The 19,152-nt window shown below is 40.9% G+C and overlaps 1 protein-coding gene across 1 annotated transcript in view; it reads right to left on the bottom strand.

The window, feature by feature from the left end:
* The window catches only part of PARP11 (poly(ADP-ribose) polymerase family member 11), a 519,323-nt gene that overhangs the window by 65,947 nt on the left and 434,224 nt on the right, over window positions 1–19,152 (bottom strand). Inside the window, exon 7 of the mRNA XM_044087183.1 lies at window positions 419–549. Within this exon, the coding sequence (XP_043943118.1) occupies window positions 419–549 (131 nt within the window). The remainder of the gene's footprint in view (window positions 1–418; window positions 550–19,152) is intronic.

Here is a 19,152-nt window from a genome sequence, read left to right as displayed (position 1 = left end):
TTCATAAAAATGAAATGGAAGAATGTACAAAGACAGCATCTACAACTATTCTGTCAACTATGACCACAACCCCACTTTCTTTCTTCCACATACTTTAGAAGATTTTATTAATTCTTAAATGATTTAACTGCAGGGCAGGAACCACTGCTAGTTCATGGTCTGCAATAACTACTCTAGAACCTTTACAATACACAGACAGAATGGGGTGTTGGATTTGTTTCATTACATTACACTCTAGCAACACACTTACAAATTAACAATTTTTTGATCAGTATATGTAGGCATTGCTTCCATGACAGTGCACTCTAGCAACACTACTAGAAGAGAAAAATAACTTTTTTTTTTTTACATCAATGTGTGTAGGTAAACTTTTTTGTGCAATTTATCATAAGTAAATGAATTATAAGCTTTAATATACCTGCAATAAAATTCCCAGAGATCCAAATTCTGAATCCTGTGAACACAACTTATTCTGCTCGGATCCATAGTTCTGCCAAAGAGGCTAGCAACTTCATTGTATTCATTTGTTATTCTGGGCAACTGAATAAGCTGGAAAAAAAAGTTTTTTGTTTTTTTCACATTGAATGCAATCAACATATTTTCAGAATGACTTTATTATGCTGGTATTGTCATAACCAGAAACATAATCCTATCTGACACTCCAAACCACACTAAATAACTGATGTTTACCAAAGTTAGCATGCCTTTACACAATTTAAATTTTCTAGGTACACACTCCATATAAACAGCAACTGATGCCACTAGTGAATCTAGTCTATTGTACAAGTCAGTGATGAACTGCAGGGAATTTGGAGTAACTAGACTGTGCAAGTCATACTTACCTGTAACAGCAGATGTTCTTAGAACGAACCATCTTACTAGGATTTGGGTAGTAGAGCCCTGCTACCCTCCTCTGGCAGTCTAGTAAAGCTCAGGCTCCCTCCTACTGTCTAATGGTGGGTGTGATGGACCAATCACCTGGCAGTGTAGGGATTGCCTTACACACCCACAGACAGGTCCCATTCAGTTTTCTGGGGTCCAGCAGCATGAAAAGATGTAAACATGTTTTGCAAAAGTCTAGATTTTAAGTAACTACAGAGTTCATTTTCAAAGAAAAACTACTGACTGTCCTCTTAAACGGCTTATCTTCTACTACCATGACCTTTAGCTGAGAGATGCCATGGAAGACTAAACACTACCACTACACTTCTCAACTGCAGACCCAATAGTTTTCTCTATGGCAGCTTGAAGAGAAATATCCACCTTGAGGGCTTTAGCAGTGGGAAATCTCTAAATCTTTAACAAACTCAAAATCATCCACTTTCACTGTGTTCTTTCTTTTAGAATGCACAGCAGAATCACTCTGCAACAACCCTTTCAAAATCAGCTTATTTTTTTTCTTTCCTGCAGAATACTTCAATATCTCTACGAATGTCACAATAGCATCCAAAGGTTTCACCCTGACACACCACAGATAATCTATAATTATCTCAGAGGGGAAATTTATGTCCACATTTTGAATGTTTTTTAAAACCTGGTGGTTTATCCTTATCAATCTCTAAGTAGTAGAAAACAAATACAAATACCAACAAGACCAATAAACTCAAGGCAAACTGCACCCACAGTCAAAACGGAGAGCTGATGGGAGTGAGGAGAACTGAACAAATAAATAAAATAGCTTAACTAACTGTTGTCAGCCGCTACATAAAAAAACTGGATGGGTCTGACCTTATACATAATGAACTACAAAAGATTTCCACAAAGCCGAAGAAAAACTATCAGACAACTGTAGATTATGCTTGAAGGAAAGTGGAAAACAAGACATGGAGAAATATGGTGAATTATGGAAGCTAGAGAAGGAGGTTTTGAGACTGGGAAGTCTTGTTACTTAATTGGGATTTACTATTTTGTCAGCTATGAACAGCTCTGAAACATTTTAAGACTGAATTTATTTACCAACTGATAACTTTTTCTCAAGCCAGCCTTTACTGTAATGTCTTTTAGGAGTTGCATTTTTCAGTCAATGTCAATGCACCTCTGAAATTACTTTTTCCTTCTATAACTGGTAACTGTGGTGGTACTGCTCAAAAATATCTACTTGTTTTTCTAACAACCCTTCAGGCTTTTCAAGTAAATATGTTCTTGCCTCATCTGCATTCAAGTTTCAGATCATAATTCCATAGATAAAGTAACATCTTCTGCAATCACTGAGGTGGGCTTGCACTAAAACTGTCTGAATATGTTTTGCAAGGGATTCTTATCTGTTTACATTTGAACATCTCTACAACACACATAGCAAAATATTTTTTCATTCACACACTATTAACAGTTTTTTTTTTTTTTTTTTTACCATTTGGAGCATATTTTTTTTTCTTTTGCATCTGTAAATGCTCATGACCCACAGGCAACTATTCTTTCTCAGGATCACAGTTCCTATACCATTGTGACTGGCCATCTACTTGGAACAAAAATGGCTTATTCACATCACAGTAATTTAATGTTAGTGTGTCTTGCAATTAGTTTGTTCAGTATTGCAAAACATTTTCTTGATTACAGCTCCATTCTCAGGCAGTACCTTACTCTAGCAGGATTCTAAAATACAGTTATCTCAGGCATTGGGCATAAATGTTGCAAGACAATGCATAGCTCCAAGAAACCTTTATAAATATTGCCTAGCTTCTGGTATCAGCATTTGCACATCTGCTCTTTTTCTGCAGTACACTTCAGTCCAGCTGACTTCAGAATATGAACCATGTATTTAAGAGCTGCCACTCTTATTTTACATTTACTCTTATTTAACATGCCTTGACAGTGTGCTCTCTTAGTCAGTTTAAGTAGCCATATCAGTCTCTTGCTGTGCTTTCATTGTGTCTAACCTTAAACTAAAAGATTCCCAACTATGTTTACTAGGCCTCTCAGATCTTCAATTACTTGATGCAAGAGTTCTTCAAAACACTTCTGATGCTAATGAAAATACCAAATGAAAGTGTAAGTAGCCTGTACTTCCCTAATGATATGCCAATGATATATAATCTTGAGCATTTTAATACAGATTTTACCTGCCACATTCCATGGTTTGCACTAAGTAATGAAAGACATTTGACATCCTTGAAAAAATGTAATTATTTACTTATCTATTTATCCTTTTATGACTGGGAAAGCCCCACTAGGCTAATGGCCTCTTTTCAGGAAAGACTGGAGGTAGTATTTATACTCCTAGGAAAAATTTGACCAGGGCATCAGGGAAAGTACAGTTGTGCACACTCACCATAAAATGTAGAAGTTCGAGTGTATTCATTGTTGCAGTCATCACACTTGGGTACACAAAGATAAAAACTGAAACTTCAAAAACAACAAAAAACAGCAGAAGCGGACTGGTAAATAAGGCACGGACTATTTATTACTGTAAGCGCTTTCAGCCAAGACAATGCTCAGCCTTCATCAGACAAAATACATTAAACACAGCACTCCATATATATTCACTCTAACAAGAATCAAGTTAGAAACTAATTAATCAATTAACCAATCAAAATGTCAACTCAATTAAAACCCCAACATAATTACCATTCAAAGGTTAAAATACCAGCCATACATTAAAAACCCATTCAATTTTTTCATGATTTTTTCAGAATCCATGTATAACCTAATAATTTCCTATTAATAACTTATCACAATTAAATAACCCTCCTTCTACTATATAAATAAAGTAAGTAATAATAAATATGTTTATAAATACACATAAAATTAACAATTTAAAAATGGATTTAAGTTCTTACATTTCTAACACTGCCTCTTTAAAACAAAATCTAACTATATAAGTAAGATATAAAATCACTGAAGCTCACCAACTAAACATTCATCTAAGTAAAGCTTTTAACTTGAGAATACACTTAATTGAAGCATAATCATTCAAACCTGGGGGAATATGTGCAGATGTTATGATCTGACAAAACAATTCTTGCTCTTCCAAGTATAACTGCCAAGGTCCACCCCTAATATCATTTTTAACCTGGTGGACTACAGTAAATAGGAAACAATGTTCTGGATACTCTAAATTGTGCCTAGCGAGTGCATTAGTCAAATCCTTCCTCCCTATGGCATAAAGATGTTCATATAGTCTCTTCCTTAACCTCCTCTCGGTTTTGCCTATCTAGAAGGAGGGACATTTCTCACATAAGGCAACATATAGAACTTAAGAACTTAAATCCATTTTTAAATTGTTAATTTTATGTGTATTTATAAACATATTTATTATTACTTACTTTATTTATATAGTAGAAGGAGGGTTATTTAATTGTGATAAGTTATTAATAGGAAATGATTAGGTTATACATGGATTCTGAAAAAATCATGAAAAAATTGAATGGGTTTTTAATATATGGCTGGTATTTTAACCTTTGAATGGTAATTATGTTGGGGTTTTAATTGAGTTGACATTTTGATTGGTTAATTGATTAATTAGTTTCTAACTTGATTCTTGTTAGAGTGAATATATATGGAGTGCTGTGTTTAATGTATTTTGTCTGATGAAGGCCCCATGGGCATTGTCTTGGCCGAAAGCGCTTACAGTAATAAATAGTCTGTGCCTTATTTACCAGTCCACTTCTGCTGTTTTTTGTTGTTTTTGAAGTCATCACACTTGGGTTATCCTGCCAGGGGTAGCCCTCAGTCAGCCCGAATACCAGAGGCTTAGTATTTTTGTGCCAGTTGCTGTTGCTTCAGGACTGACGTCAGGTCGTTAGAGGTATAAAAATAGGCAGCTGACGCCATTACATCAGTTTTTCTTGCCCCAAATGTCAGGAACCCCAAAATAGGGAGCTAAGTTATGATGGAAAAACACCACCAGTAAAAAGTAAATTCCAACAGCCCTGTAAGGAGTGAGGAAGAGAGAGAGAAAGAGAGAGATAGACAAGGGGGCTGGAGGGTGAGAAACCAGGACTGCAACAGTGAATACAAACATCTACATTCATAAGTGTACACAACTGTACTATGTTCTTCGTGTTTCACTGTTGCAGTCATCACACTTGGGTTGATTCCCAAAGCTGAAGAATAGGTGGAGGCAGTCAAGAAGAGTTGGGGCTGGCTAGTATGCCTTGCAGGACTGCTGCTGCAAAGCCGGCCCTGGATTTGGAAAAGATAGGCAAGCGGTAATGCTTGGTGAAGGTATGAACAGAACTCCAAGTAGCAGCTTCCAGAATGTCCCTGGTAGAGACTCCTCTGAGAAAAGCTGTAGAGGTTGAAGTTGCCCTAGTGGAATGTGTTCTGACCCCCTGAAGGAGTGGTTTCCCATGGTGTTTGTAACAGAATTGGATAGTGTGCTATCCATTTGGAGATGGTTTGTTTTGATATGGCCTTGTCATCTGCCCCTGGTGCAAAGCTGACTGGTAACTGGTCAGATTTCCTAAAGGGCTTAGTCCTATCCAGGTAGAATCTGAGCTGTCTGTGCACATCTAAAGAGTGCAGGATCCTTTCCCCCTTATTTTGAGGAGTAGGGAAAAAGGTGGGCAAATGGACAGATTGGTTGAGAGCCACAATGGACATCACTTTAGGCATGAAAGTTGGGTTAGTCCTGAAGGAGACCCTGTCAGCATGAAAGATAATGAAGGGTTCCACCGCCATAAATGCTTGTAGCTCAAATACTCTTCTAGCTGAAGTGATGGCCAGAAGCAATGCTGTTTTCCAAGAGAGGAATTTTTACTCTGCTGATACTGCAGGCTCAAAGGGGGGTAACGTGAGCTTTCTAATACAAAGTTAAGGCCCCAAGCAGAGGTGGGGGCTCTTCTTGGTGGCCTTAAGTTGTTAGCCCCTCTCAGGAGCTGCTTGATAAGAGAGTGAGAGAAGAGAGGTGGCTCAGTGCTGTAATGAGCAGAGATGGCAGAGGCATGGATCTTACTGGAAGAGAAGTACAGGCCTCTGTGGAGTAGGTCTGCTAGGTAATCCAGGATGAGAGGTAAGGAGGGCTGTGCTGTATCCGCTCCTTTAGAGTGAATCCAGGAACAATAACTTTTCCACTTGTCAGCATAGGATTTCCTTGTACTGGATCATCTGGCTTCACGTATGACATCCAGTACCTGCTTGCTTAGGCTGGCCACTGGAGGAGAATTCAAGGAATAAGCCAGGCTGTAAGGTTCAGGGTCTGCAATTGCGGATGCAAGAACTGTCCCTCCTGCTGAGTCAGGAGAGTTGGGATCTGGAGTAGGTGCCATGGGGGCAATGGTGACAGAATGCGCAGCAGTGGGTACCAGTGTTGGCGTGGCCAGTCTGGGGCAATCAGGACTGCCCTTGGTCTTTCTTCCCTTATCTTGAGTAATACTCTTGTAAGAAGAGGCAGAGGGGGAAATGCACAGATTGAGAGGTTTGCTCACTGGAAGGATAGGGCATCCACTTTCCAAGTCTTGCTGTGACGTACCCTGGTGCAGAATTTGCTGAGCTGGTGGCTGTAGGGGGAGGCAAATAGGTCCACCTTCGGGGTACCCCACTTCTGGGTCACAAGGTTGAAGGTGTTGTGGTTTAATTGCCACTCGTGGGTCTAGGAGATTTCTGCTTAAGTTGTCTGCCAAAGAGTTTTGGTTGCCTAGCAGGAATTGAGCTTGCAGGTAAATATGCATGGCTGAGGCTGTTTTCCATAGGGTCATGGCTAGCCTGCAGAGTGGGTAAGAGTGGGTTCCCCCAACACTGTAGTGTTGTCAATTTTGATTAGTAGGGGCACAGGTGAGAATAGGGATCTGAAAGCTCTCAGAGCGTGCTGAACAGCCCTCATCTCTTTTTGGATGATGTGCAGATGAATTTGATTTGGGCTCCAGTGGTCCTGAATGCACCTGTCGTCCAGATGTGCACCCCAGGCATAGTCTGATGCATCTGTGATTAGGGTCTAGGCGATGTGGGGTTGTGTAAAGGGAAGCCCCTTGTTGTGACTGCATGTTGCTGCCCACCAAAGGAACTCTTTCCTTAGACAAGGTATTATAGGTGTGACAGTTTCCAGGTCCTGTGAATGTTGGCGCCAAAGACTTTTTAAGTACCACTGAAGTTTTCTCATATGCAGTCTGGCATACGGAATTAGTAGAATGCAGGAGGCCATGAACCCTAAAGCCAGCAGCATTTTACTTGCGGATAGCTGGGTCCTGGTGGCCATTTGAGCGAAGTAGCCTGTCAGATAGGCCTGGTTTTCTGGAGTAAGGAATGCCATCTGGGATGCTGTGTCCAACCTTGCTCCCAGGAATACAATTTTTTGACTGGGGACTAATTTGGATTTCTTTTCACTGATAGTGTACCCCAGGGAGGTTAGAAGGTCCTTTACAAATGTCAGGTGCTGCAACAGCTTTTCCTGACTGTCTGCCTGAATCAGGCAATCGTCCAAGTAGGGGTAAATTTGAATATTTCTCTGTCTGCAATAGGCAATGGCTGGAGCCAGGCATTTTGTGAAAACTCTGGGACCAGTGTAGAAGCCAAAGGGAAATGCAGAGAACTGATAATGCATAGATCCTGCCCTGAAACGTAGATATTTCCTGCAGGAGTTCCTGATTGGGATGTGCAGATAGGCCTCCTTTAGGTCTAGGGTAGCTAACCATGCATCTTTTGACAGAATAGGGAGAAGCTGCTGTAGGGTGAGCATTTTGAATTTTGATACCACCAGGAAGGTGTTTAGAATGGATAGATCTAAGATTGGGCGCCAAGTGCCCTCTTTTCTGGGTACCAGGAAAAGTCTGGAATAAAAACCTTGACCTATCTGTTGTGCAGGAACAGGCTGAATTGCCCTTATGGAGAGCAGGGACTGAACTTGATTTTGTGACTCTGCCCACTGGTTTGGAGGACGGTTTGGGAACCCTACTTGGGTTGGCAGCGTGAGGAAATAAAATTTGTACCCCTGGGATACTATGTTGAGGACCCAATGATCGCTGGTGATGGAGGTCCAGTTTTTTGCATGGTGGGCAAGTTTTCCTCCTAGGGGCACGAGCAATTGGGCAGAGGTGAGGAGTGGAGTTGAGAAGTCATTGTGAATTCTTTCCGTAAGGGGGTGGCTTAGCACTCCCTGCTTTAGAACTGGATGTACTCCATTGCTTAGATCTCTGCATACCCTGAGACTGTATTCTGGGGGGGGGGTCTGTTTCCCCAGGGTCTACTTTGAGATGGCCTTGAGGGGGCTGGAAAGGACCAATGTTTTGAGGGGCAATGCCTACTGAATCTTGGAGGCTGCACTTGCAAAAAATCTTTGACTGTCTGCATAGACCTGGCCTTTTCTTCCATCTTTTTTAAAACCTCTTCAGCTTTGGTGCCAAACAGACTGTCCTTGTTCAGAGGAGCGTTCAATAATTTTGATTTGACATGGTCTGACAAGGTCTGCTCCTTAAGCTAGGTATCCCTTCTAAGTACAGAACCTGTGACTGCTGCCCTGCAAGATGCTTCTAGGGCGTCAAGCCCACATTGCACGGTATGCTTGCTGACTTGGCTTCAGAATGCATAAGCTCCTGTAATTCTTTATTTTCTGCAGTCAGGAAAGGTAGATAATTTTTGCTTAATAAGTTCCATAGTACGTTGCTGGTATTTCAGCATGTGGAACTGACAATTCAATGCTCTAATGGCAGGAGTTGCAGAGGTGTATACTTTTTTCCCCATCTGTCTAAAGCTCGGGAATCCCTGTCCGAGGGGGTGGGATTCTTAGCTGTAGTTGCTTTTATTCCTTTAGGTCCTTGGGAGATGACCTCTGGGTTAGCAGTAGAATTTTTGAAGAGAAATTTGTGCGAGTCAGGGACTCTGTAGTACTTGTCAGGTTTCCTTGGAGCATGGGATAAAGTATCAGGAGTTAGACTGGATTCCATAAAGACATCATCCACAACATCTAGAACAGGAGGGATAGCTAAGGGTCTGTGCTGTGGTAAATCTAAAAATTCCCTCAGTCTCTTTTTGGACTGAGGATAATCCTGGCATTCCCAATGGAAATGCTCTCTCAAAGTATGTAGGGTTTCACCAAAACAAAACTCTGGAGGGGAGGCAGATAAGGGCATGTCTTCATAATCAGAATCCTCAGAGTCGGACTCTTGGTCAGATAAAGTTGCTGGGGACAAGTCTCTTTCTTTTAGCAGGGGAAGGCAGGCTTCCCTAATCAACATGATCAGGTCTTCTGCCATTTTAAGCATCTGAGATTGTGGCAAGGAAGCAGGCGCTTGAGCTTGGGTCGTCAGTTTTTTAGGCGTAGCTCGTAGTCTTGGTCTTAGAAACTAGGTAGTTTTACAAAGAAGTGAAGATGCAAAAGAAGTCATCGGTTTGTGTTAAATATCAGTAATGTGAAGAACTTCCTGAGATGCCGATGTCTGCACAGCGGCTCCGGTCCCATCCAAGATAGAGACATCTGCAGGTTCCGTAATCAAAGAAGAGTCTTGCGGCATACTGGACTCTGAACGAGTCTTGGTAGTGGCCTGCGAATCCAATGAAATGGGCATCAGGGGCTGTGAAAGCACCTCACTGAGTACCAGCAAACTGGTGACTAGCTTAACGGAAGCATCGGCGGCAGTTTTGGACCTGTGTGGTCTGTCTCTGTCTTTATCATTACATTTTTTCAGAAGATCGGTAGTTGGATGGCTTACCGAAGCCATTTCAGAATACAGAGCTCGATAACAAACGTATTTATTTACAATAAGGGCCCAACGATGAATAGTTCGGGAGTTGAACAAACCACAAAACCGACAGCGAGGTACATCATAGTCTGGGCCTAAACAGGTGACGCAGTAAGAATGGAAATCTCGGTGTGGTATTTGCTTTCCACAGGTGAGACAATTGTTAACTTTTTCTGACATCGGTTAGAGCAAGAAAAAGGGATCCCCAATGGGGTACTTAGCTTTAGAAGACTTCAAGATGATTCAATTTCAGAAACGAAAACTCAGATATCGGCCAACCGGCACTCATGCGAACTGCTTCTACTTCGGGCTCCTCGGCAAGAGAGACTGATGTAATTGCATCAGCTGCCTGTTTTTATACCTCTGACGACCTGGCATCAGTCCTGAAGCGACAGTTTTTTTTTTTTCGTTTTGTGGAACAGAGATTTTTTTCCCTTGGAAAAAAATCGCTCTTCTAAGTGTCCGGGATTGCAAGCTTTCACTTACATGGAGTCGATAAATCAGTGTTTGCTTTATTAAGCGTTTGCTGATTTAATATAAACCCATTCAATCAGCATCAATCACCCTGTAGAAACGTGTACCACAAGATACACAACTTGCCGTATCTAGTTCTTCAGCATTTGAAGCTTTACATTCCATAGAAGAAAGTGGGTGTCTGAAATTAGACTGCAATCTAAAAGATACTGCAGGAATCAAAAATGGATACATTTTCCAGGACTCCAGACAATTAGGATAGAATAGACAAAATGTTCAGTGCAAATGAGTCACCCCTTTGTGAAGGGGCACAATAAATGCCTGTCTCCAAAATGACAGAATGCAACCATCTTTGCTGGACTGACTGACAAGAATAGTGAACGGAAAGGATGCTGTTCAATGAAGCAGAGGTATAAAAGCCCTAACTACACTCCCAATGATTCATGTTAAACTACCAGCATGGGAACTACAGGGGCTTGGCAGGGGAGACTATAAATGAATGGCCAATGTCAGCTCACCTATACTGGTAGAAGAAAGGCAGCTGGTCTCGCTGAGCTGGCGACTCGAAGTGTAACTTTACTGCCCATAATAAGGAGCTGAGCATGCCCACAATGCACAGTGGTGAGGTAACATAGCATGCAAGCCACCAAGAAGGTGAGAACAGGGCAGCTGACAAGAGTCAGCAGACTGGCCCATTCCCTAACACCCGATTCTTGACTCTATGAAGAAACAACTGGGCTAGAGTGTTCTCATCCAGATGAGGGAACAAATGGGTCAATGGGTGGTACTGAAGGGGAGCAATTAGGCTGCCAATCCTGTGGACTCAAAATAAAATAAATAATTCAGACAGCGGCAGGACAGATGATCTCACTAGCAGTGGCTTTCATGAATTCTTGATGGAATTTTGCAACATCAGCATATCCAGCTTTATTTTGTGAAAGAATATGAATACAAGTAAGAAGAGACTGAATAGTAAACAGTTACTGCTAAAAGATTTCTGCAAATTTGCCTGCTTGCATTTTCTTAACGATTCACAGACCACCAACCCTGGCAACCTTCATCTGTATGTCATTCATTTCCTAATGGAAGAAAGGCAAATACGCTAAGCTTCATCACTCTTTTTTCACACACACTGGCTTCAACAAACCAACCAAGCTGCTACCTGAGCTCATGTCACCAAGGTTTAGTGAGGACTCTCTCTCCACATTGTGGGGTAGAATGGAAAACCTTCTGTAAGATTTCTTCCTCAGGGCAGGCTAGGTCAACTGGTCATAGCCCCCTCTGACAAAAGTTCTAGTATTTTCCCCAAACCTGGGCTCAAAGGGAGAGAATTGGGGAAAAGCTACCCTTCATCCAGATTGGTGTCTGTGGTGGAAGACTCTGTAGGGGAGTCCAGATGCTTCCTTTTTGCACCTCCTCATCCTCAGTACACTCATACGGAACTCACCTAATGGCTCAGGAAAGAATTCTGATGAGGACACCCAGACTGTCAGCAGGTTTCTGAACTACTGACCGTCTGATGACAGGATCAAGATATCTGAAGCAGAGGTTCCTGCTGGTGGACCTAACATGGAGGTAGAATCCTACATGTCTCCCAGTGCAGATGTACCTCAGTTCAGTCCCCAGATAAGGGTCAATGTTTTTCTTTCTCAATGAGCCTTTACTTAGTAACAGCTTATATTTGTCCAACATGGAAGATATATCTTCTATTCGCAAAATTAAGAAAGCTAACTTGACATACAGACTTGAGAAATAAAAAGAAAGCAATCATGTTTATAAATGTAAGTTTCCAGAGGATGGACTACCGAAATTTCAAAAACTCTCACAAAAACAAAACAGCTTTGAAGTACCACATACAAAGAATTATGAACACCTATCACCCCAGGTTTCCTGTCAGCATAAAAAAAAACTTGTTAATGAGGATACACACATAGTAATCTAAATACATAAAACCACCTTACACATCTTTTTCAAAAAGTGTTTTGTAATGTTTTTTTATTCAGCCAGCTTAGACAAAGGAGAAAAAGGCTATTTGACAGGCCAAGGCCATCTCTGCAAGTATTCTCAGGAATGCAGATCAATTCTGTGAAAAGGTGGAACAGCTGCAAAGTATTCCATTTATTTCTGTTCTTTAATTTTCCATTTTTTTTTACTTTACACAGGAAAAGTATATCAAGACTTTCGGCCATCACTCTTTAAGGCAAATTTTCTGAAAAATCTATCATGCCTCCTTGTGTGTAAATCTGTCACATCAGCTCTAGTTATAACATCTGTTAAAAAAGAGTTAAAGTTTACTGTAGCCCTCGTGTTTTGCCAAATAATGTTAAAATTAGATTTGTGAATTTAGTCAATAAGTTTCACACAGTTCCATAAATTGTTCAATTCCAGCAACAGCAGCAGAACAACCTTTCTGTAAGAAAAACAATGGATTTAGATGGACTTAGTCAATTACCTTCAACAGATCGTAGCATTATAGTAACCACTTACACTTGCATCTACTTATTTATTTGTTTGTTTTCCAGGGTATAGCACTGATCTCCATGGATCATTTTCAGACTCAACCATACACTGCTCCCTGGCTAAGTGACTTGCTCAAAGTCATACATTAAGAATATAACAAAGATAGGTTCAGTGAAAGGTGACAACTGCCAATTAGTGAATTGTAGGTTGAAGTGTGATACAAACAGTGCGGCCAATGAAAAGTAGTCTTTTACATTCACAATTTGCAAGAAAACAAATGACTGGCTGTTGCCTTTCTTCTCTCTATGATTGTTCTTTTAATAAGCAAATCCACAAATACTTCTAATTCTCATGCTGAAAACTGAAAAGAACCTCATCTTAGACTATGTTTAATGTAGGTCCACTTTTACTGGACTTGAAATTGTGAAAATAATGTGCATGTGCCTACAAAGTCATTCATTAGGGAAATCTAAACATCTGGATTTCATCCAATGAGGATACAAAGATCTTACATTAGCAAAAAATCCTACCTTCTCAATTAAATCTCTCAAAAGTTTTCAAAAGACTCCACTTTTGATTTGTAGTCCATACAAACTTACATATTCTGCAAAACACAAATTGTCCTTTGCATAAGAAGCTACCTTTTTTGCAATATCTTGCATCCAAGTCAAGACTGCATTCTAATACAAATGTGCACTTATGTGTAACTACATATAATTATAAGTATGTGCTTTAATTGCCAGTTTGCTACATGAAAAGATCCTCCTACCATATCATTCGAATAACACCCCCATGCACACACATACTGTAAAATACAGGGATCCTAGTGGTGTACAGATGTACTGGAAGATTCTAATGTCCTGGTAATAGCTTGTTTTCACAGGTCAGACTTCAAACAAAATAAAAAAAAAATCACCAAAAACTGGCACACCACAATGAAGCACACAGGATGACAGCTGCCACAAAGACCAACAGACTTTATTAGAGCCACATTAACGCTCAAATAAACATTGCATTTTTATCCGTATTTACAAGACGTCATCATCGAATCTGATGAAGTCTTGTAAATATGAACAAAAACCCAGTGTTTATTTGAGGGTTAATGTAGATCTAATAAAATCTGTTGGTCTTTGTGGCAGCTGTCATCCTGTGTGCTCCATTGTGGTGTGCTGTTTTTGGTGATTTTGTTTTTGGTGACACATTGGCTCCCTGTTCTGCTTTTTTATGTTCAAAATAAAAATAAGGTTTCTACATATCAAATCTGTATGACAGATGAGCTAGCCTATTAGAAGGTGGCCGAGTGTCAGGATGCACAGAGCATTTACTCCTCCATCATAGAATGGCTTAAATAAAAAAGGAATTCTCCACATACATTTTTTAGTCATCAACAGCTGTGAAATTCTTTCTTTGCAGAAGAAACATTTGTAACAGGCCAGTTATAACTTTTGCCTACAATGTTAACACTGCTGAAATTAAAGCCCTGACAGGAAGAATCACAGCACTGAGAAGATGAGTTCTTACTAACTGAAATAATACAATAGAAAGTAGTATTATACTTTGAAATTACAATAACCTTCCTCTGAAAAAAGGAATACTTTCCATCTCTCTCTCCAGTCCACAAATGACTTCACGAGTCTTAACGTTTTACCAAATTAGACAGCCGTCATCCAGTGGTCATAAGTTAATGCTTTTCTCTATCTTAGAGACAACTGGCCTCTGGATCTCCAGATTTTTCATAGGATGCAGAGGGAAGTGAGTCCTTCACTCTTGACACAAGCTCCAGAACAGGTGAGTTCATATAAGGCCAAAATGTATAGGGCTAAGAATGCAACTATTGCATACTGGATGAAGATGGCATGACAAACTGTGAGGCCTGCACCAAGTCTATCAGGTCCAGCTCTTCAAAGGCATGTTCCTGCACCAATGTGAACATGACCCACTACACTTCAAATTATCTGAACTCTATGACCTGAATCCTAGGCCCCAATGTACAAAAACCCAGTAAACCCCCTTAAGACAGAGTCAACAGGCCTTGATGGGCCCATAGAGAGTTCCAAGGAGCACGACTCTTGATTTGAAATACACACACTGAGGTAAGGCCAAGCAATTTAAAGGGTTGTTCTCAAGAATTACGGTAACTTCTGATTTGCTCTGGTTGATAAACTCAGGGTATTCCCTCCAAAGGGGAAGATGGGGGGGGTGTTGACCTTCTTCAGTTCCCTTATCACTTGTCAATGCAGGGGCAGAGTCCAAGCATGAATTTTGATTAGACAAGGGTAAGGTTATGCCCTACAGTGACTGAAAAAAACTGCAATTTCAAACACTGATTTCCTTCCAAGGCAGTGAAACTACAGCCTACCCTCTTGTTTCCTTGGTCTTTTGATGGCTGAGACTTGGGGTTCACACAGTATCCTCCTTGTTGAACCTTACACAGAATTAACAAAATTCAAAGCACATAATCCTCATGGTAGTCAAATGGGAGAAAAGCTTTCTTTTTCCAATATCAATAGTTAGTCTGAATCACCAGCACTTAAAGCAATGCTTCATGTCATGCTCTTCTCTAATAACACAGCCATTGCCAGAGCCATTTCAGGTTCAATCTGTCAACTACAACAACACTCTGGCAGCTCCAGTGCTTATGCAATGAATATGGGAACTTTTCTATAACATCAGTCAGGAATGAGATCCAGAATGAATGAGTTGCAATAAACAGTTATCAAGTGAAAGGACTCTGCAAGCTCTTACAGTTTGATATGTTATACCACAGTAGCTCTAGACGAACAGCATATATGTCCCCATGAACAGGACTTTCTATAAAACAAAAGCTAAACTGGAACTGAAGAGAGGATGAACCCAATCACAAACCCACCAATCACATATCCCAGTGCTAAGATAGATTGTCAATGCATTGCAACATCCTCATCATCTTCATCACTAACATCAAAACTAGTGACGTCCACTCAACTGTCTTTCTTCTTACCTGCAGAACATCTTTCTTCCAAAAGAAAGAATCATCCCAGTGTTCTTCATATATCACAGCCTGCTCTGACACTGTAGAATAACTTAATAACTTGACAATACAAACATTTCACTACAAATATTATCAGAATGACATCCCTCTCAAATGGTGTTTAACATCATATGCTGTCGATATTAACTTGAAAGACTTTGGCTAGATGACTTACAATTTTGCCAAATAGCAGTGTGCTGCACTTTCCTGCTTACTTCCTGTCTAATGATGGATGGCTTGGGATCTGTAGAACATGCCACTGTAAACACATACTCATTGGCAAACACATCTATCGTCATTCATGCTATCTGTTGTTGTTATTCAGTTAGTGACTGTATTGCTTTGCATACAGGTCATGGATAAAAAGTTTTCTTGTAGACCAGCCAACATATCATTAATATGTAACCCCCCAACACACACACACACACACACACACACACACACACACACATATATATATATATATATATATATATATATATATATATATTATACACGCATATGATACATCTATGTGTATATATACATACATACATATATATAAATATATATATATATATATATATATATATATATATATATATATATATATATATATATATATATATATATATATATATATATATATATGTATATATATATATATATATATATATATAGTTTGGGTATAAGTGGTCTTCTGAAAAGAATTAGTTATTTAAGTTGTAAGTATCCATGTCTATGGTTTAAAACATTTAAAATAGGTGGCCTGTTCTTCATAGGTTCATAGGTTCATACTAGGCTATCTGCCCTAGGGCATTTATAAGCCTAGCCAGAGTGTGTTTGGCTTTCGCCACCCATTTTAAATTAATTTTGCTATGCCCTTTTTCGAGGTTAGTATACTGTGCCTCTGTCTAACAGTGACACAGAAGTGATCCCCGGGGTAAACCTATGATCTCCCATCCACTCATCAAGATTCCTCTTGAAGAGAGTCAATGAGGGACTCTGCCTAACCTGGACTGGGATTTTATTCCAGAGTGAAGGGAGCCTCTGGGTTATGAATCTGTCCCTCCAACATGTCCTATTTATTTCAATGCTGAGGTTCAAGTCTCTCGAGCGTAGCTCGATGGGATTTGGATTTTCTGAGGTGCAGCATGTCCATTAATTCCGGGTTGGACATGGCTTTATACGTCAGGCACAGATCGCCTCTGAGCAGGCGGTATGCTACTGAGTAGAGCTGGAGTTTCTTTAACTGGGCAGCATATGGCATCTGTTTGAGCCCTTTGATCCTCTTGGTGAGGTACTTTTGGGGTCTTTCCAGTTGCTGCAGGTGTCTGGTAAGGTACATCCCAACAGGGGCATTGTACTCAATTATGGGCCTGATGAGGGATGAGTAAAGAGGCACAATGAACTCCCCTGATCTAGATTTGAATCCCTTCATGATTAGGTGGGCTATATAAAATGTTTTTCTAACCATTTTGGCCACGTGGTTTTCAAATGAGAGATTGCTATCAACTTGGGTCCCCAGGTCCCTAATTACTTCTTCCGTACTTAATGGATTACCACCTATGTGGTAATTTGTGGGCACTTTGTTTTTGCCAAAGGGGATGACTATACACTTTTTGGCATTTAGGTTGAGGCCATGGCTCTGGCACCAGTTGTCTGTTTCTATGAGGCCCTTTTGTAGGATGCTTGTGTCGGCTGGAGAGTCTATTATGGCACCTAGTTTGTAGTCATCTGCAAACTTGGTCAGCCACAGTCCTTCCATGTTGGCCTGTACCTCCGAGAAATATATACCGAACAAGAGAGGTCCCAGGACTGAGCCTTGTGGGACACCACTTGTAACTGGTTTGGAGTCTGACATGGCTCCAGCAATTCTAACCATGTGGGTTCTGTTCTTGAGCCAGTTTGCAACCCATCTAGTGACATAGGGGTTTATATTTAAGCTGGTGAGCTTATCTATAATGCCCGAGTGGGGTATTGTATCAAAGGCTTTTGTGAGGTCCAGGTAGGCTGTGTGGACCACCTTCCCCTCGTCAATGGCCTTGGTGACTGTTTCAAAGAAATTGACCAGGTTTAAGAGGCAGGATCTGCCCTTAACAAAGCCGAACTGGGTAGGATCCAGTGTCTATAGGTCCCCAATATCTTTATTTATGATGTCCATGATGATCCTTTCCAAAGCTTTGCAGACCAAGCTAGTTAGGCTTATGGGGCGATAGTTTTCAGGATCCGTTGAGGCACCATCTTTGTGGAGAGAGACCACTGTTGCTGTACGCCACTCTTTGGGTACATATCCTGTAGTAAGGCTGAGACTGAACAGTAGTTTTATGTTTGGGTTTAGCTCTTCTTGGAGTTCATGTAGGAAGCAGCCCGGGACACCGTCTGGTCCCACTGATGCTGTGTTTTTTGCTTTGGAGAGGGCGGCTCTTACCTGAGCATCTGAGATGTCAGGGGGGCAGCACTCTGCTGGTATAGATATTTGCCCTTTTGGTGGGGGGGGGGGAGTTTGCGCTGAACCTGTCAGCTAGGATGTTGGCAATGTCTTGTGGGTTCAGTGTATTTTTTGTCATTTTGGACTAATTCTGAGCATATCTGGGAATTCCCACCCAGGTTCCTAACATACCTAAAGAAAGCCTTGTGATTATCCTTAGTGTCCTGTGCAATTTTTCTCTCGAAGCTGGCCTTAGACGATTTTATGAGTGCCCATAGTTTTTTGCTAATACTGATCAGAGATGCCTTCCCTTTTGGGGATTTTACTCTATCATGTAGTAGCTTCCTCCTTCTATTGTATAGTTTGTTTATGGCTGGGGTCCACCAGACAGGACGCCTGCCTTTGGAGGATTGGGTCTTGGTTTTATTTGGGATTGCATGATCCATACATTCCTGAAGGTGTTCATAGAATGTGTTTATAAAGGATTTTGCAGTTTGGGCAGTATTTTCCACAGGCCCGGGGGCTTTGAAGGATTCCACGTCGGTTTTGAGGAGTGTGAAATTTGCTTTAGAGAAGTTTTTCACTGTGGTTTTCTGGGCAGGGGGAGGGGTCGGGATGTGAATATCCAGTGAGATTAGTTTATGGTCTGATCTTACCAGTGAGGGATACACTTCTGGTCTGGAGCATAGAGCCCCCATGTTGGTGATGATCAGGTCCAGTATGTTTTCCCCTCTTGTGGGAGTGGTAACAAGTTGTTCCATAGCATTTGAGTTTATAAATTCTTGGAACCTTTGGGCTAGGGTGTTGGAGCTAGAGTAATGCTCCCAGTCTATGTTTGGGTAGTTGAAGTCGCCCAATATAATGGTGTTTGGAGAGACCTTCATATTTTCCAGTGTTCTCAGGAAGGCCGAGTGGGGTTCCTGGGTTTGGGAGGGTGGTCTGTAGCAGGCTATAAACTGGAAGGCAGTTTTACCCACTGTTATTTGCACATGGATAGTCTCTGATGCTTCATGTTGTGCCACCAACCTGGAGGTGTGGGTATCTTTGAAGAATATGGATACTCCCCCTCCTTTTGTGGTTCGGTCTAAGTTTTGGGGCCAAAAAGCATGGTATGAGGTATAACCTGGTAGTGCTGGGGTGCTCTCGGGAGCCTTGAACCAGGTTTCTGTTACTGCACAGATATAGAT

The sequence above is a fragment of the Protopterus annectens genome, chromosome 11.part0 (assembly GCF_019279795.1).
Source record: "Protopterus annectens isolate FY-2018-M chromosome 11.part0, PAN1.0, whole genome shotgun sequence".
NCBI lineage: Eukaryota > Metazoa > Chordata > Ceratodontiformes > Protopteridae > Protopterus > Protopterus annectens.
Note: the sequence above shows the minus strand (reverse complement) of the source record. Positions and strands in the feature narration are given on the sequence as shown.